This window comes from Scylla paramamosain, chromosome 32 (assembly GCF_035594125.1).
Source record: "Scylla paramamosain isolate STU-SP2022 chromosome 32, ASM3559412v1, whole genome shotgun sequence".
NCBI classification, from domain to species: Eukaryota; Metazoa; Arthropoda; class Malacostraca; order Decapoda; family Portunidae; genus Scylla; species Scylla paramamosain.
The window spans coordinates 1100513-1124775 of record NC_087182.1 but is presented as its reverse complement, the minus strand read 5'-3'; the positions used below and the strand labels follow the sequence as shown (position 1 = coordinate 1124775).

The 24263-nt window shown below is 39.3% G+C and overlaps 1 protein-coding gene across 4 annotated transcripts; it reads left to right on the top strand.

The window, feature by feature from the left end:
- Positions 1 to 702: 702 nt before the first annotated feature.
- On the top strand, positions 703 to 23809 carry LOC135088984 (2-oxoglutarate dehydrogenase complex component E1-like). Of its 4 annotated transcripts, none has more exons than XM_063984090.1 (21): positions 703 to 768; positions 3865 to 4116; positions 4481 to 4696; positions 6667 to 6769; positions 9908 to 10030; positions 10243 to 10375; positions 10681 to 10768; positions 11123 to 11269; positions 11576 to 11755; positions 12054 to 12234; positions 12595 to 12704; positions 12886 to 13056; positions 13281 to 13530; positions 13905 to 14065; positions 15728 to 16003; positions 16499 to 16621; positions 17076 to 17239; positions 17702 to 17849; positions 18101 to 18255; positions 18578 to 18733; positions 20414 to 23809. In XM_063984090.1, the coding sequence occupies exons 2-21, from the start codon at positions 3898 to 3900 to the stop codon at positions 20511 to 20513; spliced, it is 3204 nt and encodes a 1067-aa protein (XP_063840160.1). In that variant the 5' UTR covers positions 703 to 768; positions 3865 to 3897; the 3' UTR covers positions 20514 to 23809. The 4 variants fall into 4 exon arrangements, with proteins under 4 accessions (XP_063840160.1, XP_063840159.1, XP_063840162.1 ...); XM_063984089.1 differs by lacking the exon at positions 6667 to 6769 and adding an exon at positions 5974 to 6094; XM_063984092.1 differs by lacking the exon at positions 18578 to 18733.
- Positions 23810 to 24263: the final 454 nt, after the last annotated feature.

The following is a 24263-nucleotide window of genomic DNA, read 5'->3' as shown; positions in this document are numbered from 1 at the left end:
TTTCTTCTGCTTCTGTCTTCCTTACTTGTAGTACGCAGTGAACTGAGAGAGAGAGAGAGAGAGAGAGAGAGAGAGAGAGAGAGAGAGAGAGAGAGAGAGAGAGAGGGAGAGATTGCTGCTCTCACTGTGGATGCCACCCGAAGACCCAGAGTCCCAAGGAAGCTTTTAACTCTTATAATCCTCGACCAACTGTAAGGCAAACACACAAACAGATACGCACACTCACGCACATTAGGTTCACGTTAAGAGTATATTGAAGAAGAAACTTCAGTGTGTGTGTGTGTGTGTGTGTGTGTGTCAAAAAAGCCGCCACATGCGCCATCTTTACGTGCTGTACGCTGTGAACTTAGCTGTTAAGATGCCACAAGTCAAATATCATTCATCTACAAACCCCCACAATATCACTACAAATTAACCCTCTTTGGCAGACCACAAAGCCCATGGCATCAGATAAGACAAGGAAAAGTGTCATTCCTTGCAACACAAGCAAACTGTTACATGATGTTCTGCAAGAACAGAAACAATATTTGTAGCTACACGAACCAAACCTCTGGAATATAATAAGAAAAACATGAATCAACGTATATAACTATATTAGATGAGCAATGCTTGTGAGTTTAAATGTCCGTGGATTGCTAAGTGGCATGAAATAAGGGTAATTTAAATAAAAGTAAAAGTGCTGTCTGGAAACTCTTACATATGTTTCGTCATAGGATGAGAAGCGCCACTCAGTTTGCTTCAGTAGCCTGTGGAGGAAGTGTGCAGTAGGTACGCTATCTGAACCTAGTAATACCTCACGTAAATAACCAGGGGGTGATAGGAACCCAAGGATACAAGCTGTGGTAGGAATAAATTAGGGAAAGCAAGAAAAAACTGAGGATAGGGTAGTGAAATGGGCGGGGAGTTGAGATGTTTGTCCCTCTCGTGCCCCCAAACCAGCTGATCGGGGCCTTGAAACCCATAAATACACCCGCAAATAACCTAGCGTGTAATATGGCAAGTGTGGTAGGTGTTTAGAAGTAAGTGAAGGGGGGAGGGGTATAACGAGGCTCTTAATAACCATTTGAACCAAGTCCTTCCGTAGACCAGCTGATCAAAACGGGTTTAAATTTTCGTCAAGCTTCATCCCACAGATATTAAGCCGGAAACTTCAATATTTTCGATTGTTTGTGATGCGTTTGGGCTAAGAATCAGTTTATTTTGAGTAATAATTGTGTTGTTAGATAATACTGGGTAAACACTTGCGCGAACACACACACACGAACATTCCCGGCTGTAAATAATCTTTGGCGATTTTCCAAGTGTCACAGTTACTATTAGAGGACGTTGTATGCCGGCTTTTGTCTCTACTGCGCTGTAATTTCCTCTACGTGGTATTCTGGTAGATTTGAAAGGAGGATAAGGGCGGGGCAGGGGGGAGGGATGAGGGCCAGGTCAGCAGGTCTGGTAAGCCGGCCTCGCCTAGTTCTATCTGGAAGGATCGGTCTTAGTGGCGTAGCTCATCGTTTCGTGATCAGGTGGTAATTTAATCATCAGGTGGAGACTATTTACTGTATCATGTCATCTGCTGGCACTTGGCATGACTTGGCCTGTCCATACCTCACCTCTCCTTACCTTATTGTACCTTACTTTACCTTACCTTACTCTACCTTAATTTACCTTACCTTACTGTAGCATACCTTATTTAACTTTATCTTACTGTACCTTACTATATTGTATCTTACCTTACTTTACCTAGCCTTGCTGTACCTTACTGTGCTACACCTTACTTTACTTTGGCTTATTCTACCATATACTTTACCATTTACTTTACCTAACATACCAGGTGGTTGTCTGACAGTGGGGTCACCTTAATACTTACCAGATGTTGAATGGTTATCAAGTTGTTAGTGTGAGTTATTGAGTGAGTCACTGAAATCAGGCAGTTCTATGGACATGATTGTTAGGTGTAAGTGAAAGGTAGGTAACAATTTAGGGAAAGATGTTAAAACACCCTACACACACACACACACACACACACACACACACACACACACACACACACACACACACACACACACACACACACACACACACACTAAAATCATGAAAAACTAAAATCATTATATAGCATTTCTTCACATATACCATTTGGTCACCTTGGCACTGAAGGCCGCACAGCACAGGCAAGGTAAACTGGTGACTCGACTGTCATAATCTGCCGTGAGGGGATAAATAACATGGTGGGGTGTGCCAAAAGGTTGCTTAATATCTGGACAGCAGTATTATGCCATGCCTCTCTATTGAATGTCAATTGAGCTTTAAAATTTGTACGTGTTTTGCTGAAGTGTTCTGTTGTGGGTTCAGTGCCTCGTCTGGTTTTCTTTACTTCTAATTCTAAGCTCATCCTTTTAAATGAATATCTCAGTATTTGAAAACATGAGTTGTCTTGTGTTACATCTCACAGTAGGCTGGTAGTTTTCAGAGAGAGAAAGAGAGAGAGAGAGAATTCTTCCTCTGCCACCTGCTGTTTCATCCTTTAATCCTTCCTTCCTTCCTTCCTTCCTTCCTTCCTTCCTTCCTTCCTTCCTTCCTTCCTTCCTTCCTTCCTTCCTTCCTTCCTTCCTTCCTTCCTTCCTTCCTTCCTTCCTTCCTCCTCCCTCCCTCCCTCCCTCCCTCCCTCCCTCCCTCTCTCTCTCTCTCTCTCTCTCTCTCTCTCTCTCTCTCTCTCTCTCTCTCTCTCTCTCTCTCTCTCTCTCTCTCTCTCTCTCTCTCTCTCTCTCTCTCTCTAACACACATGACAATGAATGTAAAAAGTGGTTGAGATAATGGCTTAGCTAGATTTTCAAATGTTTTAAGTTTTCTTGTTGAAGATGATGTGTTCCTGTTTAACCTTCCACTAGAATTATGAAAATTCTCTTTAAAAATTTTCAGATAACACTCACTACTGGCTGTCAAATGTTAGAGATAAGATGAGAAAATGTTTACATATACCTTTTGATAAATGTATCATATCCCGAAGTCCAGTTTTTTTAATTTTTTATTTTTTTATGCATATGTGAGTGAGTGTACTTAATGCATTGTGGCTTGGAGGTTATCTTGAGAGACATTTCTTATAATATTGTAACTTGAATGCAGTGTTGCCTGGCAGATGGCACAGCAAAGCAACACAGTTTTTATTAGTGTTGGTAGATATGAATATAATCCTTTTGACGCATGCATAAAAAAAAAAAAAAAAAAGAAAGAAAGCTGTCTTATGAACATCTGACACACTAAGTTGAGAGATGTGGGTCATAGCAAACTTATCAGTGTTAGTATTGGTGACAAGGATCTGACATGCAGTTTTGGTAAATATTGATGGATATGATAAGCTTTCTTTTTTTTTTAGGTGCATGAGATAAAAAAAAAAATAGTAAAGTTTTTACAAATGGTTGACATAAATTTAGCTTAGATATTAGGGTAATAACCAGGTTATCAGTATTACGAGGACAGTGGATTTAGTTTAACAAGTTGCAGTTTTCTATAACTTAAATGTTTGATTGATGTGTAAATCTTTATATGTATAAGTATCATGTGTATACGTTTGATTGATCTATGAATCTTTATTTGTATATGTATTGTGTGTACAGGTTTATTGCATATTTATTTTAAAAGCTTACATGCTACACACACACACACACACACACACACACACACACACACACACACACACACACACACACACACACACACACACACACACACACACACACACACACACACACACACACACACACACATTCATGCTGTCCTTTGATGCTTCTGAGTGCGCTTGTGGTGAAAGACAGCTGAAGACTGAAGAGTATGGTGGTTGCTTGATGTAACAATTTTGCCATCCATGTGCAGGTGTGTTGGGCAAGAGCGCCCTAGGCCAGCACAATGAATAGGGCACGCGCAATGTCATACCTCCTGTCTCGGGCCTCTCCTGGGATGCCCCTGGGAGCATCACGAGCCTGGTTGATTGGTGCCACGAGGAGTAAAGCTTCAGCACCACCATCAGCAGCACTTGCGGCAGAACCATTCCTCAATGGGTCATCCTCGAACTATGTGGAGGAGATGTACACAGCCTGGCTCAGCGACCCAAAGAGTGTACATCAGGTAAGTCTGGGAAGGTACTTGAGTTTCACATGGTGTTTTTTGTTGTTTTAATGGATTGATGCAAGAAAATAGTTTTGTTATTGGTTATTTGTTATTTTCCATTGCTGAATTATCACATTTGTGTGGTTTAGACTGAGGAAATACATGAGATTCATCCTTATTTTTTTTTGTATTTTTCAGGGTTATATATTTTGTGTCATTGGTAATTGTATGTCAGACTACTCATAAATAATTGTGAAGGGACTGATTGAGAAATATTTATATTTTTTAAGTAGAACGTTTCACATATGGCTTTGTCAACTAAAGTAAAAGTTCATCGTGAGGAAGAACTTGAGAATCTCAACTAATATCAAATTTCTTCCAGTCTTGGGACACATTTTTCCGAAATGCTGTTTCTGGTGCTCGACCTGGCGAGGCGTACACTGCCCCCCCGTCCCTTGCCGAGCCACAGGCCAACCATGTGCCCCTCACGTCCCTTGCCCCGGCCCTTGCCTCTCCCCAGATGGTCTCTGATGCTCCGATATCCGACAAAGTGATAGACGACCATCTGGCAGTACAGGGCATTATTAGGGCGTACCAGGTGAGTCTGACATTCTGTACTTGTTCCTGCAATAATTCTCCCATCTTTGTCATTCATTGCTTTTAGCTGGGGGATATTTGATATTTCTGTAGTCTGGGAATTATATGTTATGCTTCTGTTTGCATTATTAGAGGGAAGTTATTTTTACAATGAAACTGGCTGATGGCACCACTCAGCTTTGTACCTCAAAGGAGTAAGGTGACCAGTTCTTTCTCTGTTGCCTTTAACCTTCTTAGTCTTTGCTGACCAGTACCTGAACAAGGCTTGGTAAATATAGGAATGGACAATCTTCCCAGAAAATCCAGCTTTATATAAAGGGGATTCATACTCAGGACTTTCAGCATTTTAGTAAGACATGCTGCTACCCAAAGTGTGAAAGTATAATTGTGTGTTCTCATGCCTCAATAAGACATCTATGATTGGAAGGCTTGTATGATGTGCAATTGTTTGAATGTTACCATGAGTGGAATAGATGAAGATAGATAACAATATTTATAAATATTTGTGGGTATGAATTGATTACTGATAAGATTAGAAATTTAGCAGTTTAGGTGAAATAGTACATTGTGTAATTTGATACTTATTTCTTATGGAAAATTATACTGAAACTAGAATATATCAAGATATTGCAAGATTATGCTTTACCTGAAGTGAAGAATTAGATTTAAAGATAATATTAGGGGATATGAAAATTAAATAGATTAGTTAACTATAGTGAGTTATAATTTTTTAATTCATACATAAAGTGTGTGTGGATGAAGCTCTATGAGAGTTGTATGAGCATGGTATTTTGAAGACTTTAATGCATGCACTGTAAATGTTTTGTCCCAATATGTTATGTTTATGAAATCTCCTCCTTAATTATCCCTAACAAATTTTGCATCTTAAACTCTATATTTCCACATTTTTTAATTTCATTTATTTTTTATTTATTTATTCGTTTTTTCTTACTTTGAGAGCTAAATTTAGTAAGTCCAGGATTGCTGGCATGTGATTTAATGTTTATGTTTGTGATATTACTACACAATTATCACAGTTAAGTTCTGAATTATAAACTGTATTTCTTTAAATATTTGTAGATAGATTTAGTAAAGTCCAGAATTGTTGGGTTGTGATTAAATGTCTGTATTGTTAACTACATTTCTATAATCATTTATTTGTTTTGGAGTTAAATTTAATTAGTCCATGATTGTTGGTGTGTGACTAACAAGGTGTCCAGCATCCTTCAGGTAGTACTGACTAACAACTGGCATGTTTATATACACACACAATAACAGGCTCGTGGACACTTGGTCGCAGCACTGGACCCGCTGGGCATTGACCGCGAGGCACTGTCAGAACGTCACCCGACAACCCTGCCCAGCAAAACTGTAGTGCGGAACTATTTTGATTACATTGGTATGGTGCTGAGGGATTTGGGTTCTCCCTCCTCCTTTGTGTCTGGGATTTGTGGTAGTGTGTGGGGAGCTCTGGACTTGGCTGGGCAGATTGAGATCTTTTGTTTCATTTCTCTCATTTGTACTCATCTTCATAACCACATTTGATCTTTTTCATGCAGCATCAGACCAGTCAGTCCCTATCCCTGTCTGACGTGTGTTACCTTGCTACTAACATCCATATTTTCACCTGAAGGGGAAGAAAACAATTTCCCTGTCACCAGAGGATCTCACAATGGTGAAGGAATGCTTAAGCTTCCTCTTGCTATTGTGGGGATCCCAACAGAAATTAATAGAGATGTACAGAAATCTATACTATAATGTGTGGATGTGTGAGTGTGTGTGTGTGTGTGTGTGTGTGTGTGTGTGTGTGTGTGTGTGTGTGTGTGTGTGTGTGTGTGTGTTTTGCCTACGTACTTACATAGATGTGTGCGCAGGTGTGATGCAAAGGGAAACCATCAGAGGAAGCATCTCCCTCAAGGCTCTGTCCAGGGTCAATGGTGTTGGGGATGACGTGGTTGGTTTTCTCAACAGATTCGTGGTCACAGCATAGCTAAGATTGATCCTCTTGGCATCAACACAGTGGAAGACAGCCAGAGCAGAGCGCTTGTCGTCCGCAATTATATGAATCGTTTCAGTAAGTTGTAATAACCTACTGCTAAATGCTCGATCTTGCTTGGATATGGCAAAGCAACATCATTGTTTTCTTTATTTTGATGTGATTCATTGGGACCTGATACCCATGCCTCTGCCGTTCCCTTTAAGTAACGTGGTAGTTGTATGATTTATTTTTGCTTATTCATTGCTCATATGTTTTGAGTTTCAACTTCACAAGTGATATTGTTCTGAAGTCACCAGGCAGGATGACGTGAGAATTTCCCAATGAGTTTTGAACAGTATAGAAAGGTTTTGTGAATATAGAACTAATTGATAGTAAAGAAGAGACCTATAACAGTTGACCCATAGAGTTAGTGTTCTGATATTTAAAAAATTTGAATGTTCTGATAAAGAAGTGAAATTGGAAAAGCTGTTGATGCAAGTACATGAAGAGCATCAATCGGTAGAAGTTGATTTCAGTTGGAATTCCAAGATACCAACATTAGATATACATACATGGTTAATTTGAGATACTTTGTTCTTCTGAATATATAAAAAGAGTGATGAAATAATATGGGTAACGTTCTTGTTTGAATGGATATTTATGTAAAGAGAATGTTCCCTTCGTGCACTTACACACAAAATGTTGGTATTAAAAGTGAGATGTCATTCAGTACACTTCTCATTAATCATGTTAATTAAGAAAATATGCTGCTTTCATTTCCATCAGCCATTGTAGTAATGCATCATATCCTGCTCAGAAGTGACACGTATCATAGTAATGTTGCGTGGAATGCTTCAACTTTCACACATCCATCAGTCGTCATAAAACTGCGTGTTGTGCTCAGGAGTCGCCTTTGCTTTGGGAGAAGACAATCTACTTGACTTTCCATTAATTTTATATCTGCCTATCTAGAAATTCTTGTATTTTTAGTAGTTCTTCTCTTAGTCTTGTGCTCTTCAGCTTTAGATTTTTCCAGCAGTGTGCTTCTGACATTGTTCATAATGTGTCTTACAGTAATATTAGATAAAATTACCAGCATTGTTTGAATTGAGTTTTTCTGCTTGCTGTATTTTGCTAATAACTTTTTCTTTTTGATGCATAGATCAGTAAATGTAGACATAATAATGATGTGTTCCTACTTTGCATGCTGTTGTTAGTTCATTTTTACCCTATCTTCTTAATCTTCAATGTAGTTTGTAGTAATGTCATAAGATGCTTTAACTCATGGCATCGTAAGATGACTGCCATAGCATAATCTTGGTCATAGTGAATTTTAAGTGTTATGGACACAAAAGACAAGAAACTATGGATGTTTGTCATAAATAATAATATGGGGCATGCTATAATCTTATCCCATCTAATTTGCTTTTGTGTGAATCCTTCTATAGGTGTCTCTTGCAAAAGGTGTGTTCCATACAGGGAATGCTAGTAGTCACCAAGAACATTGAGTAATCTAACTGTGAAAACAACTGATTCTGCGGATTTCACAGTAGTGACTAAAAGTTGTTTGTTTAACTTTCTTTTTTTTTTTAATTTATGTGGAAAGAAATATTTTCAAGTTTGGTAAGTATTCCTTCTTCTCAGACTGAATTTATAAATCAAGTTAGCTTCATGTAAATTGTTTTGAATTTTATTCATGAGGGCTTCACTGTATGGATAAATATGTTAGTTTGGTATGCTATGAATTTATGTTGTATGCTGAATTTTTATAGTGCCATATTATTAAAAGAACGTAACTTTTTTTTTTCGAGATGTGAATAGGTACTGAATAATTTACTGAGATGATGCCTGGATGTTTGCATGTTGAATGTGAAACTCTGTGTTGTGTGGATGTTATTTTAGTATAGATTTTTATTCATCATTCATCCAATTGATATGCATATAGAATACCTCGGAGAAGTTGCTGATGGTGACAGAGCAAACTTATTTCTAAAAGAGGTCACCAGTTGTAATTGACACTGTACATAATTGGTGTGTTCTCATACCCCGTCAGTAGTGTTTCTCCTTCATCTTCCACTAACATCCTTTATTAAGTCTCTTGACGTCCCTTACTCTTGTCTTCATCTCTGTCTGCCAGTCAAGTTTATTTTTTATAGTTATTTCTAATGGAGTGGTGTGATAAGGTTCTGTTTTATGAGATCATGTGTTTGTCTGACATTGCATTTGTGATTCAGCGCCTTTTTCTCTCACCAGGGTTATTTTCAAAGCCACAGAGATGATTAGTCAGGTTATGGTGTGTTTTACTTATTTATGATGTAGAGTCCTTGTTAAACTCTTAAAAAGCACCATTAACCTCCAGTAGAACCAGTCAAAAGCAGTCAAGATATAATGCCAAAACACTTGAGGATATGGTTTCAAGATTTTTCAACTTAGTTATTCTTCTTTCCAATACTTCTGGAGGGATAGTAAGACTTAATTTGATGGCTGCAAACTTTCAGAAGCAACATCAGACACATGATGTATATATGTATATGTATAGAAGACTTGTTATATGCCTTCTCCTAATAGAAATATCTGAAAAATGCTCATTAGAAACAGTGATCCTGAATAGGGATTAACCTGAGAAGGAGAATAGAAGACTTGTTATAAAATAGTAGCCTTGAGTAGTACAAGTATTAATAATAACTATATAGCTACTGAATGTTCTAGATGACTCAAAAATTAGTTTCCAGAATCTCTTTCCTGTTTATTCAGTATTTTACTATATAACTATATAGCTAATGAATGCTCTAAATGACTCAAAAATTAGTTTCCAGAATCTCTTTCCTGTTTATTCAGTATTTTACAGTAGGAAGTTGCTTCATAATGTCCCCAAGGCATTTAAAGAGGAAGATAATAAGAGCACTCAGAAATCCATGATATAGTTTAAGTATACCATTTTATAGAGTTGTATAGTTGTTGCTGATTGTGTAGTTATGGTCAGAAGTCTATTAACCCACTGCACTCACTTACACTGTGCTGTGATCCCTTTGAAGTCCTCTAGGTTGCTGACAATCTCCAAACAAAACCTGACTATTGATAGATGCCAAGCAGATCAGAGGACTTAAGACCGAGGCATAGCATTAAACACAGTGAAAGTAAGTGTAGTATTTTACTTGATTAACGACCACAACTGTACTGACTTGTGTGGATAGCTTGGTTCACGGATGGTTCTGCCCGTCTCCCATGAAACAGGCGAGTCAGACATGGAGCGCTCCTTCAAGCTGCCCCTTTCAACCTTTGTCGGTGGCAGCGAGACCACTCTGCCCCTGAAGGAGATCATCAAGAGGTTAGAAGATGCCTACTGTCGCTCCATTGGTGAGTCTTGGTGTGTCAGTTTGAGGGTAAGATCAATTTTATTGATATAAGTGGCTGCAGTAATGGATTTATATGGCATGGTGTTAGTGTGAGGATAAATCTAGTGATCTGTAAGGTAAAAGTGAAATTATTGTGAAGGACATGACGTGTTCTTATGTATGTAGTCGAAAATCTATTGTTTTTGTTGTATTAATTCCATCCCCATCTCTCAGGTGTTGAGTTCATGTTCATCAATTCCCTGGAACAATGCAACTGGATCAGGCAGAAGTTTGAGACGCCTGGCATCATGTACATGAGCGCCCAGGAGAAGCGGCTGCTGCTGGCTCGCCTCACCAGGTCCCACGGGTAAGGCACAAGTGGAGATGTTGAGTGTGTATGTCATTTACACTAAAAGATCTTCTGCTACCATAAAATAATTGATATTGTGATAGAGTGATAAAACTTTATGTATCCACCAAATGGTCAGTAATATTGAGTACCAGTAACTTGCACAAAAAAATCTCCTGTTTCCATAAAATAATTGGTTATGTGATAGTGATAAAACTACACATTCAGCAAATGATCAGTAATGTTGAAGGTTTCTTGCAGTTAGAATTACATAATGTTTTATTGAGTGTTTATGGATATTTCTGGCATGAATGTTTTGGCAGGTTTGAGGCTTTCCTGGCCCGCAAATTCTCCTCTGAAAAACGGTTTGGCCTTGAAGGTTGTGAGATTCTCATCCCAGCAATGAAGCAGGTCAGTTGTGGCTGATGTTTCCACTCAGCTTTCTCATAAGGGCATAATATATTCAGAATGGTACATCCTCCCAAGTTCTAAGCATGTGCCAGGGTAGCTATGGCAGAAGAGCCTCAACTTTTCATTGTCTAAACATTCCCTTTGTGCTTGTTAAAGTGATCTACTTGGAAGGTTGAAGAATAACTTTCTCAGCTTTCTCACACTGGAATACTATATTCAGAATGACATATCCTCTTAAGTTCTAAGAAGAGCTTTTACCTTTCACTGTCCAAACATTCCCTTTTTGCTTAAGTGACCTTCTACTTGGAAAGCTGAAGGGTAGGGTAATTTTCTCAGCCCTGGTAAATTCTGCAGGTGATTGATCGTTCCACTTCACTGGGAGTTGAGAGCTTCGTGATGGGGATGCCTCACCGTGGCCGCCTCAATGTGCTCTCCAATGTGTGTCGCAAGCCCCTTGAGCACATCTTCTGTCAGTTTGCTGGCCTTGACACTGGAGATGAGGTATGTAAGCTGACGTTTCTGGAATATGTGGTGTACTGTGGTGGGTTTAAAGTTTTGCACTGGAGATGACGTATGTAGGCTGACATTTGTGGAATATGGATTCATGCTTGTGTTCTGTTGATGGGTTTGCAGTTACAGATGCAGTAAATAATCCATGAAACTTATCAAATAATCTTTTAATCAGTGCATTGTGTAAGATGATATTTTGCAGAACTGCCAACCGTGTGTCTTGTGTGGTATCATTTGGAGACGTAAGATGATATTTAGCAAGGTAACACTCATGATTGCCAACTTTGTGTCCTTTAGGGATCAGGAGATGTGAAGTACCATCTGGGGACATACGTGGAGAGGCTGAACCGTGTGACCAACAAGAACATTCGCCTTGCCATTGTTGCAAACCCATCCCACTTGGAGGCGGTGAACCCAGTGGTGCAGGGCAAGACCAGGGCAGAGCAGTTCTATCATGGAGATTCTGAAGGGAACAAGGTGAGTGTATGGCCATGGATGTGGTGAGGGAGGCTTTTGGTCCTGATAGATAAGACTTTATTGATATAGTTTGAATTCTTCTTCCTAATATGCATTTTTATTAGTTTATATAATTATGGTGGCTGTTTATTAATTTCCAAATGTCTTCATTGACTGGTTCTCTCATTGTTACTTCATGGAGACACAGCTTTCTTTTCATTAATATAGTTTGAATTCTTATGACTAACAGGTATATTTATGAGTTTGTGTATTTATGGCATTTGTTTATTGATTTACTTTCATATATTTTCACTGCCAGGTTCTCTCAGTGTTGCTCCATGGAGATGCAGCCTTCTCTGGCCAGGGCATCGTGTACGAGACCTTCCACTTGTCGGAGCTGCCTCAGTACACCACTCACGGCACCATTCACGTCGTCGTCAACAACCAGATTGGCTTCACCACTGACCCACGCATGTCTCGCTCCTCTCCCTACTGCACAGGTGAGTGGCTGTGAGATCAGAGTCAGGATCTGGATCTTGAAATGCTTTGTGCTGTCCTAATAACTTCTCAAAGACAACAGAGAAGTTTTTTCCCCTTGTTAGATTCTGACTAGAATCATAAAAACACACTCTAAATTTGTAATATTTCTTTTCGGTTTATTTTTCTGGTTGGTGAATTAGTTGTCTTTCTTTATTACTGTACCTAGTTCCCTCCTGTTGTGTGACAGATGATTTCTAGTCTCCCATATACCGAGTACAAACTCCATACCACTCCAGACCATTTAGAATCCTCAAGACAAAGCAGTCTCAGTGAACTAACTTCTGTACCTTATTTTGTTTCGTCCATCATCCTTTCAACAGATGTCGCTCGAGTGGTCAATGCTCCAATCTTCCATGTGAATGCTGATGATCCTGAAGCTGTGATGCATGTGTGCAATGTTGCTGCGGACTGGAGACACACTTTCCACAAGGTGAGGGGAATGACTGAGTAGTTCCATATCTTTGTAGCAACTGGATTATATGGTGCTGTGTTAAGGGGAATGACTGAGTAGTTCTGTATGTTTGCAGCAACTGGGTCATATGGTGCTGTGTTGAAGGGGATCTTGGGTAGAATTGATAAAGTAATCACTCTTTCTTGCATTCTTATTCCAGGATGTTGTCATTGACTTGGTGTGCTACCGACGCAATGGCCACAACGAAATTGATGAGCCGATGTTCACCCAACCACTCATGTACAACCGTATCCGAAAACTCAAGCCCTGCATCGACTTGTACTCTGATAAGCTGGTCTCTGAGGGTGTGGTAACCAAGGAGGAGGCCAAGGTGGGTTTTTCAAGGGAAAGAAACAGTCCTGGTGTTTGTGGGAATCTTTTACTGCATCTGTTCTTTTCTTGTAGTTGGGGTGTGGTGGCTAAGGAAGAGGCCAGCCTAGAGTGCAGGGAATGGAAACTGCCCTGGTGCTTGATGACTAGTTGTGAAGAAGGAAACTTAGATATTAATTACATTGTCCCCTTTTACATTGGCACATGCTAACCTTACACCAACAGGAAGTGAGGGATAAGTATGAGAAGATCCTAGAGGAAGCCTTCGCAGCAGCCAAGATGGAGACCCGTGTATTCAACAAACACTGGATTGACTCTCCATGGTCTGGCTTCTTTGAGGGTAAGGATCCCCTCCGTGCCTCACCAACCGGCATTCACGAGGACACTATCACCCACATCTGCCGAAGGTTTTCCAGTGCCCCACCCAATGCCAGTGATTTCGTCATCCACAGAGGTCTGCAGCGCATTCTGAATGGTAAGTGAAAGCCTATGGGGAAAGTAGCCCAGTTTAATGTTAGTCTCTTTCACACAATTGCATTAATCTCAAGATACTGATTGTAATTAGTGTATGTTTAAAAACTCTTGCTTTGGATGTGTTTTTTTATTTATTTATTTTTTTTTATGTTAGTGGGACACTGGCCAAGGGCAACAAAAGAGCAAAAAAAAAAAAATCCAACTGAGATGCCAGCCTCTGTTGTGAGATGGTATTTCAAAAAGGGATCATGTCATTAATTTTCCTTACCTTCCTGCAGTGTGTATGGAGATGGTAAAAGCTGTTTCATTTGGGTAGTTGTGTGAGATGTTTCTTCAAAGAGGAGCATGTCAATAGTCTCGTTTACTTTCCTGCAGCCCGCATGGAGATGGTGAAGGAGCGCACCATTGACTGGGCGATGGGAGAGGCTGTTGCATTTGGGTCACTGCTGAAGGAAGGCATCCATGTGCGCCTCTCTGGGCAGGACGTGGAGCGAGGGACCTTTTCTCACCGGCACCACATCTTGCACCACCAAAAAGTAATGATCTTAAGTGTTGACTGTGCTCAGGCGAGATCCTGTATGCATGTAAATCCTTGAGTGTACATACTATTGCCTTCGTACAGATCTGTGCAGCGTTAAACCTACCTCCCAGTGCAGACATCAGTCATTGTTTAATTTGGTTTTATTGTACAGTTGTGGCCACAGATCTAGTAACTTGCTCTATTTATTTACACTGTGTTTGATGCTTTTCCTCAGTCTTTAGTCCTCTGCTCTGTTGGTAATCTCCTTACAAAACTAGACTCATGAATGATTTCAAGTAGATCAGAGGGCTTAAGGTAAAGAGAATACTCTAAACATAGTGGAAATTAATATTGGTACTGCAGGTTATTTGATCATGATTGTACTCACCCTGTTGTTCATGATAATTTTAATGCTCTAGAGATTAAAGTCATTAAATGTGCTAACCTAGATATCAGTCCTGTCCTAGTCTGTCCAGTGATCATTAAGTTCATCTAAATGTCTTTTTTACCAAGGAAATTGTCTATTACTAATTTAATCACATAGAAAACAAATCACTTTAGTTGTTTTTTGACGGTAGAGTTTAGAAGAGTGGTTCACTAATTCAGAGGAAATAGCAAGTTGAGGACAGGAAGCTGGTGTCACTTTTTGCATGATGATGTGTGTGTTGATATTTTCAGGTGACAAATGACTCCCCAGTAAGGCGGTAGATGATACAGTCTGCAGCAGCTCCCTTAGATGATTAGCTCACACCAGTAACTACTTCTGGCTGAGAATATCAAGGAGTTCATTGAGCTTACTTACATCCACTAATTTGATTTGGAAACTAATGCGTCCAGTCACAGAAAGATATTTAGTACTATCTGTCTTCTAGCTCATGAAGCTTTTAATCTCTCTCTCTTTGTGGAATTTACTTCAAGATATCATACTGATCTTCACCTGGTCCATGCTATCTGTCTCTTTCTTCTCATATCATCTTCCTTCCAAATAGAATCATAAACTTGCTGTTAGAGGAATCCTGTGGGGCTGGAGATATATTCTGAATATCTTTAAAAGTGACTTGCTAGAATTGCATTTCTGGCATTAACACTGAATTTTTTTTGAGTATTTTTTTGTGTACACCAACCATTTTGTCTCAAGGAAAGACTAATGCAAACACTAGGCCTCCTTGGGACTTTGTATACTTACTGATGTTGATTTTTTTTATTTATCTTCCATTCCTGTATTCTTTTTAATTTCATTTATGAGTATTGTTCATCCTGTAAAGGGCTTTGTTTATTCTTTCTTTCATGCCTGTTTGTTTGGCATGTTTCCGATTAGAAATGGTTTAATCTGGTCATGTTCTTCATCCTTCATTTTATTTCCACTATTTGTCTTTATATGAGATTTCTGTTCTTTGCAATGTGAGTGCATTGTACAGGAGAGATTACAATAATTTTGAGGAGGTCAGGTCATTCATGTGCACATATGCTCCAAGTAGTGATGTCACAAAGTCCAGTGAATTTTGTCTGTAAAATCAAATAGAAACCAACATATGAACTCATGAATTGCATTACAATAAGAGCTCTGCAAAGACCAAGTGGAACTGGGGATGGAGACACCTTAACTGCAATGTCTCACTAGAAAGCATCTGAAAAATCTCACCTCACTAATTGAATATACTTTATCCCTTACCAACAGGTGGACAAATCACAGTACAATGCTCTGGCCCACTTGTACCCAGACCAAGCTCCTTACACCGTCTGCAACTCCTCCCTCTCTGAATATGCAGTGCTTGGCTTTGAGCTTGGCTTCTCTATGACCAATCCCAATGCACTTGTCATCTGGGAAGCTCAGTTTGGAGACTTCCACAACACAGCCCAGTGCATCATTGACCAGTTCATTGCCTCTGGACAGTCTAAGTGGATCCGGCAGACTGGCCTGGTGTTGTTGCTCCCACACGGCATGGAAGGAATGGTGAGTGCACTGAAGTTGTTCTTGATGTGTTGTAATAGAGGAGTTTGTGTGTGTATTTGTTGCCATTCTTTGTTGTGTGTCATGGTGGTTTTCTGTGATGAAAACTGGCCTACAAAAAGACTAAAAGAAAGGGCTTAGTTCTTGGTATCATGGGGATGTTTCTTATGTGCTTTAGGAGTATGTAGTCTCTCTCTCTCTCTCTCTCTCTCTCTCTCTCTCTCTCTCTCTCTCTCTCTCTCTCTCTCTCTCTCTCTCTCTCTCTCTCTCTCTCTCTCTCTCTCTCTCTCTCTCTCTGTCTCTCTCTCTGTCTCTGTCTCTCTCTCTCTCTCTCTCTCTCTCTCTCTCTCTCTCTCTCTCTCTCTCTCTCTCTCTCTCTCTCTCTCTCTCTCTCTCTCTCTCTCTCTCTCTCTCTCTCTCTCTCTCTCTCTCTCTCATAGTATATAGATAGTGGGATTATTTTTATTAAGTTCTGACCACACTTGATCTCTCCCACAGGGACCTGAACACTCCAGCGCTCGCCTGGAACGCTTCCTACAGATGACCTCAGATGATCCAGATATCTTGCCAGCATTCTCAAGTGACTTTGCAATCCGCCAGCTGTCTGACATCAACTGGATTGTAAGAGCATCCATATTATAAACTGAAATAATCTTAAGTGTTCATTTCTTTAATAACCATACAATGCTATTATGAGTATTATGAATTTTTGCATGGTATTTAAAGATCTAGAATTTCAGAAGCTGTATTATCTGATTTTAAGTGACACTGAAATAATTCTTCTTCCTCACATGTGTATATGTTGTGCATACTTTCTTTCATACATTACTTTTTATTTTTTTTCCTGTTCTGAGTAGGTATTTATTTTAGAAGCTGCATTACCTGCTTTAAACCCTTGAAACAGTGTTGTTCTCTTTTGTTAATGTTCCTTATTCTTTCTTGATTCTAATTAGTCTGCCAGACATTTGCAGGTGTTGGTTAGGTTATGTCAGATTATATTATGTAAGGCTAGGTTTTTGACCCAAATCAATCACATGAACACTTAGTAATCCTGAGGTATTGGTTGATGTTCCAGGTTGCCAGCTGCTCCACCCCTGCCAACCTGTTCCACATCTTGCGGCGCCAGATTGCTCTCCCCTTCCGCAAACCCCTGATCCTTATGACCCCCAAGTCTCTGTTGCGACACCCCGAGGCCAAGTCTCCATTTGACGACATGGTGGAGGGAACAGAATTCCAGAGGTGAGAGGGAGAATGGGATGGACAGAGAATGGAAAACTAAGGAGAGATGATTGGAATTCTTCCTCATTTTTTACAATTCCTGTCTCCTGCAGAGGCTAAGAAGCAAAGTTATCAGGCGATGATTGTGATTAGGAGAACAAAATTTCAGAGGTGAGAGAGGAATGAGTAGAGAATGTAAAAAACTAAGGTGATTTATTGGGATTCTTTCTAATTTTGTACAATTCGTGGTTCCTGTCTTCTTTCAGAAGCTAATAAGGAAAGTTGTGAGGCAATGCTTGTGACTGACTGTGAATATGCATGCAGGTGCCTTGTTTTGGCTACATTCTGTAATAGCTGATGTAAAGTGAACTGATGTAATAGCTGAGGAAAACTGAGAACTGAAAGCAACAATTTACACAAAACAGGGATGAAGCTTAAACAAAATAGCACAGATTGTTTTAGCATGTGATTTCTTCCTGGCAGAGTGATCCCTGAGGCTGGGCCAGCATCCAAGAACCCTGCTGGGGTGAAGAGGCTCATTTTCTGTTCAGGGAAAGTGTACTATGACCTGACAGCTGCTCGCAAGGAAGCAGGACTAGAGGAATCGATAGCAATCAGCAGAATGGAACAGGTAGGCTGTGTGTGTGTGTGTGTGTGTGTGTGTGTGTGTGTGTGTGTGTGTGTGTGTGTGTGTGTGTGTCATGAGAAGACTTTGTTAGGGATTGAACACTAGCAAGACACTCATGGAAACTCAAATCTGACATGTTACTCATCTGGCCAAGTTGATCATAAGACCCAAGTGAATTTTGGTGAGTCTTGGCTGTCCTGTCATTACAATACAATGAAGTATTTTCTCACATACATCATGCCTCTATTTCACAGATTGCACCCTTCCCTTATGACCTGGTGAAGCAGGAGTGTGACAAGTACCCAGAGGCTGAATTGGTGTGGTCTCAGGAGGAACACAAGAACATGGGTGCCTGGTCTTATATCCAGCCCAGGATAGCCACAGCCCTCAACTGTGAGAAACACCTAATGTGAGTATAAAAAAATTCACCAGGCTTAATTATTAGGCCATATTTTGAAACGCATTGGTCTCTCATTAGGGCAGTTTTGAAAGGCCTCATGTGATTGATAATTTCGTTACGGGTGTTTTTTTTTCCATTGATAATGCAGAATCCATGTCAAACTATCACTAGAATGATGAAAACACTTAGCAAAATCTTCACACCTGTTATTGTGGAGTTTGCAGTTTTGGCATGACTGTTAAGCTGTAGTGGCAGTGTCAAGATGAAGGCATAGGGGAGTGTGTGTGGTAGTATAACAACAGGACTAACCACAGACTACAATTCTCTGTAGACCAAGTGCCTCCGAGAGCCAGGAGTCTCAGTCTTGGTACGAATATTGGTTCCCTTGGCTCTTCCCTACCTCAAGTCCCTCTGAGGTGTCGCCCTCTGAGGCGCCAGCTACCACTCAGAGTGAGACTCCCGTAGCCTCTGATACCAGAGTTGTGAGGTGAGCCCAGACTCACTCCAGAGTGCTTAGTGCACTCAGAGTACCTCTTGGCAGTGACATCCTTCCACCGTAAACATTCACTTTCTAGATGGGGGACTTTTCGCTTGCTTGTAACCGAGTACCCTTAACTTGGTGTCTATCTTTTATTGCATAATTTTTAGACTTTTACGTAAAGTTAAGAATTAGTTTAAAGACCAGCACGTACCAAGACTGATGCTGAGGCTGATTAAGGATTGTTGTTGTGGCTCTGTCCACTGAGAGGGAAATAATGAACACCGATGATTTGCTATTGACTCAGCACACTAGGCAATCCTGAACAGACTGTGTGAATATTGCTTCATTGATTTTGATAGTTTTATTCTGTTTGTCTCTCTGTGTGTAGGGAAACATGTGGTGTGTATGTGGCTTTTGTAGGTGCGTGAGAATCCTACAACAAACCCCCTTAAAAACATACACACAAATAGCACTATTGCATTGTGTTCAGCTTTGCTACTGAAGTAATAAATGGAGACAAAAACTTTTCAGTGAGAAAGTTTGTACTCATTCATATGTAAGTAATCAGATGAGCAACATCTTGATTGCAGTTTAAGATTTTGTTTTACCTCCTCATGCAGTAAAAGAAGTTTGCTTTGTCTAAGATGAAGAAATAATTGCTGAAAACCTAACTAACTACACTTATTTCCCATGCAATGAGGGACATTTACTTTGGGATGGAGAAATAATTGCTGAAAACCTTAATGAACTAACCTCACTGACTTCTTAGAATAACAACTTTCATTTTCCCATGCAATAAGGGAAGCTAGCTATATTGGGGTGAAGTAATTGCTTAATGAACTAACCACCCTAACTCCTTTGAATAACATATCTTTTCTCCCCATACAATAAGTGAAACCAACTTTGTCTGGGATGAAGAAATATTTGCTGAGCTTACCACACTAACTCCTTTGGATAACAACTCCCTGCCTCACCAGCCTAAGCATCTGTTTTATTGATTGTCACCCACTTATGTATCTCTCTTTGTTTTTGCTCTTGGTATATTTCTTTTTATTAGATATCTGGTTCTGTTTCAGTTTGCTACTCATTTTGTACATTTGTTATTAATTTAACTATCTTGGAATGATTGTAATGCACTCCTCTTTTTCCCTTTTTTGGTCAGGCACCCTCATTTTGAAACGCATGTTATTAGTTGATATTTTCACTTGTTATTGCATGGATTCACTCATCTATGTTGTTCTTGTATGTATTGGCGATGTGCTTCCACACACTCTGTTAGTGTTTGTTGTGATCCCAGAGGAATTAAATGTTTCTATTAAGGACACTTGAAATTTTTGAGGCTACAGATGAGATAATTTTGTACCTTATCCTGATATATGAATGCAGAAGTCTCAATTATGAATAAAAATTTGAACCATTGTGTGAAAGGCATGTTGAAATTGCAGAAAATAGTAAAAATAAGAATACAGTTGATCCCAATTTATCAATTTAGATAACAAACATAACTCTAGTAATCTGAGATCTTTATGTCTCCTTTGATCCAGGATGCACACGTGTGATATTGGTCTTCCAGAGATGCCATGCCTGTGTTTCCTATGGCCAAGAGGTTAAGAAATCAATTTAACAAGATGTGCTATGATGTACAGACTCACACACTCATGTTCACATCTTCTCTATCTCCACCAGGTATGCCGGGCGGCCAGTCTCGGCCTCCCCAGCCACAGGTAACAAGAAGACCCACCTGCGGGAGTTGAAGAACCTGCTGGAGGATGCCCTGGCTCTGTAAGTTACTCACCATCAGCACTACCACTACTGCAACCCGAAGATTTAAAGAGCATTATTGTGAAAAAAAGAATTTGTAACAGGTACTACATGATTACGTAAGTGAACTCTCCCTCAAAAGATGATCCTGAATAAGAATTTTTGTTGATGACAATTTTGGTTAACATCAGAAATATTCTTGACTTTTATATATAGGTTTGCCAAGGATGAAGGCCCTTTCAGTGCCATCATAACCACCTTGAAGCTTATGATAGTTGATTGTAGTTCTGTTAAACTGATGAGTATATATATTGCACTGATGTTGACATAAATATGTATTGTATTCCTATGTATAATATTGTCTAAGTCACTATCTTTATTTACCTGTTGTTCTTGTAACATAGAGCATATACAGACAGGACAGTCAAGGCTGACCAAGATCTTTTTAGGTCTTCATGATAATCTTAGTCTGATCAGCTGCCTGAGTGCACAAAAATGGGTAAAGAAGCAGCCTATTCAGTTTACCATTTCCCCCAAAAAAGTTCAGTACTGAGAAGACTTAAGAAGAATCGTCTCTTATAGTTCTTTTGTCTTGGAGGTGTCTTCATTATCCTCTTTTGAATGTGATGTGTTGCTGATTAGACCAAGACTATCACCAGGACCTGAGTGGATTTAGATCAACCTTGTCTGCTCTGCCTCTACACACAGCTCCACTGACTGAAGAGAGACTGGCATTGGGTGGTGTGCAGTGTACAGAACATTTAGGGTGTCAGACAGTTGCTCATGGCGCTGGCATTTCATGGACAGGAATATTTAGAAAAAAAGAGGCAGTTATGTATATGTGGGAAGGTTTATGCTGTATTTTTCAGAATGCAAGTAGTAAAGATGCCACAGTGCAAAGAGCAATTAAATAAGTGAAGTAAAGTGTTTGATATTTTTGTGAGAATGCAAGTAACACAGATGCCATTATGCAGCAGGTAGTTTACGCACGATTTAGAAAATTTTGTGGCAGTATTTGTGATTGAGTAAGCCAGCTGCCAGTATGCATATCTCTCTCAGCCCAGCTTACAGCTGCTATCTGAACATACTCAGATGATATACGAGTAACTGATATATGAACACACTCCCGGTCATGTGTATATATTGTATTTATTATAATTTTAATCTTAAGCACTGTAAATTGAAAGTGATTTTCTTAAGGATATGATGACAGCCCTAAATATTGTTGTTGCTTAAGGAAAACAAATTTTATTGGTGAGACATTTGATTCTCATTGAAGAGTTCAGGGTATTCGAGTACATTGTTTTTATTGATAATTTTCACTGCATCTTGTGTATTCATATTGGACAATTTCATTGAATTCATTGGTGGTTTAATTTCTGTTGCTCCCTCATCCTTCATACTCCAATTCATTCTATGACATTTCATTGATTGCATGGCAGACAAGTAAAGTATATGATAAAAGAGGACAGTGATAACACTGTTACAATCCAATCAAACATTGCTCAGTGAATGAGGTTGTCGTGAAAGGAATGAAAGTGAGGAACGCAAGTAACTCCTTTTATGAAAGAACATTGTGTGTTTGAATGACATTAATGATTGGATTGGACAGCTCAATAGAGATACTTATATTTTTAACTACTCGACTAACTTTGATATATTACTGGACACATCTGTAGCTTTCGTCTCACTCTTCACTTTCCTCACTCATGGTCTCTGTAACTCCACCTTATTCTGTGCAATTATGAATGTCCTATTGAGATATGACAGGCATATCCTGAGATTTTCTATTTAGATTCTTCAATTTCTTGCTCTTTTTGTCACAGCTGTCTGTAATTTAGTTGCTGCTAAATAGATGGACAGCTTACAAAGTGAAAAGCATCAAGAAAGTAATATTTCACTAATGCTTGAAATGATTTAAATTAATACTTAGGTAATTTTCTTTTATGTTCTTTACATTTTTCTTATCCATTATCCCTTGCTTCTGTCATTAAGTTGTTACATTGTCTTTTTTTTATTTTCCTTGTTTTCTTCCCTTTCTTACATCCAGCTATTACACCACTCAATAGTGACTCAATTGACTACCTAATATTGACCTTGATCAATATGTGTGTAGCCTGCAGCAAGACTGTGTTATGCATTATGATCATATGCTACTGTAACTTTGATAAGATAGGGTGGCTACAGCAAGGCATCTCATAGTTAGAGTAGCTCTTCACTTTTTTATATTAAGCATGCTGCTTTTATAGATTGGTAGTAATCCATAGAAAAAAAAGATCATGGCCCAAGCTATGTAGGTACTAATGATTTAATAATGAATTATTTGAGGCCAAGCATACATAATTTCCTTTCAGCATTAGAATATGCATAGAAAGCCTTCAGGCAACCAGCAGCTTATCCTGATACATCCACACAGAAGGTGGCTTTATTTGTGACTTGTAAAGGGAGAGGAGGTCCATTCTTCATCTCTGCCATATCCCAAGCCAGGCACATTGGTATACTATTGAAAAAGATCTTGAATAACTTATAAAAAGTAAATTGATACAGGCAAAAATGTTTCAGGGTTATTGGGAGGGTGCAGCAGGATAAATCTGCTATGTATTCTGTAATAATATACACAGCATTTTGTAGTTCAAGGTTTCAAGTCACTCATACTTTTAACCTTTAACCTCTAGATGGTGTTTATATCTATCACCACACAGTTGTAGTGGACATCAAAGGATTCCTTGTGTGCCACCTTTGGTATCAACACTGATAATGGAAGTACACACACATTTATTCATAAAGGGCATCTGGATGTACCTGTCATGCTTGTAGAGGCTAGAGGTTAAATTTATGGATTCCAATTACAGAAATCACAGCTTCACTCCCATATACCATCCAAGAAAAAGAAAAAACTACATCCAAGCTTCTATATTAGTGGATAGCATCATAAAGAAGTGATTTGAGTTAGTTTATGTGAGCTGTTGGTAACCTGGTATGGTATTGTCTCCTTATTTCATCACTAGGTCAGTCTTTAAGTGCCTATACACACATATGCTGAGTGAGAAAAAATGGCATTGCACCTCCTTTGTACTCTTGCTAACATGCCAGTTCGCTTCCTATGCCACAGCTGCTGCTCTTTGATTGTTGCATTCAGTTTTCCTTTGATATCCTATCCCTGTTTCTCTTCAGAGCATAATAAACACATTGAAAGTGTAATATTTTCACTCATGTTGAAATTTCAATGAAGTGTATTCATGAGAGGAGCTGTATATAGAAGTTTTATTTTTCAAGCACAGCTGTACATTGGTGAAGCAAGTAATATGTGAAGAAAGTAAAGGATGTTTCATTTGATCTCCTCAGGAAAACTTGGGTAGCTGTTACTGATACTGATAGGAAAAATAGAGGTGGGGTTACTAATACTAATAGGAAGAATAGAGGAAGGGTAAACAAAGTTATCTAGAGCATTTAAGGTCCATATTCAGAAATGCCTTGCTCTTCTGCTCTCTCAACATAATTTTCAGAAGCTACAGAGATGATTAACCGGGTTCTCAAGAATCCTTCATCTGTTCGTAATTTAAAAATCTTGTTAATGTCACTAGAACCATAAAAGAAAAGAAAAAAAAAACGTGAAAACTCGTGTCACTTTATAGCCTTTTGAAAAAAGTGGAGGTTCAGCGCAGAGGTGTTTCAGAATATGGTCCCAACTTTGACAAGGGAGGTTGGGGAGTTAGATTCTACGAGGTGAAGGCCACGTGAATGCCTAAGCCAAGGAAGCCAAGAGAGTAGTTCC

Excerpts from the sequence above, each read along its gene's own strand:
- LOC135088984 (XM_063984089.1), top strand. The coding sequence starts at position 3,898 with ATGAATAGGGCACGCGCAATGTCATACCTCCTGTCTCGGGCCTCTCCT. Across the intron at positions 11,270-11,575 it reads GCCTTGACACTGGAGATGAG|GGATCAGGAGATGTGAAGTA; the intron begins GTATGTAAGCTG and ends TGTGTCCTTTAG. Across the intron at positions 16,622-17,075 it reads TGTCTGACATCAACTGGATT|GTTGCCAGCTGCTCCACCCC; the intron begins GTAAGAGCATCC and ends TTGATGTTCCAG.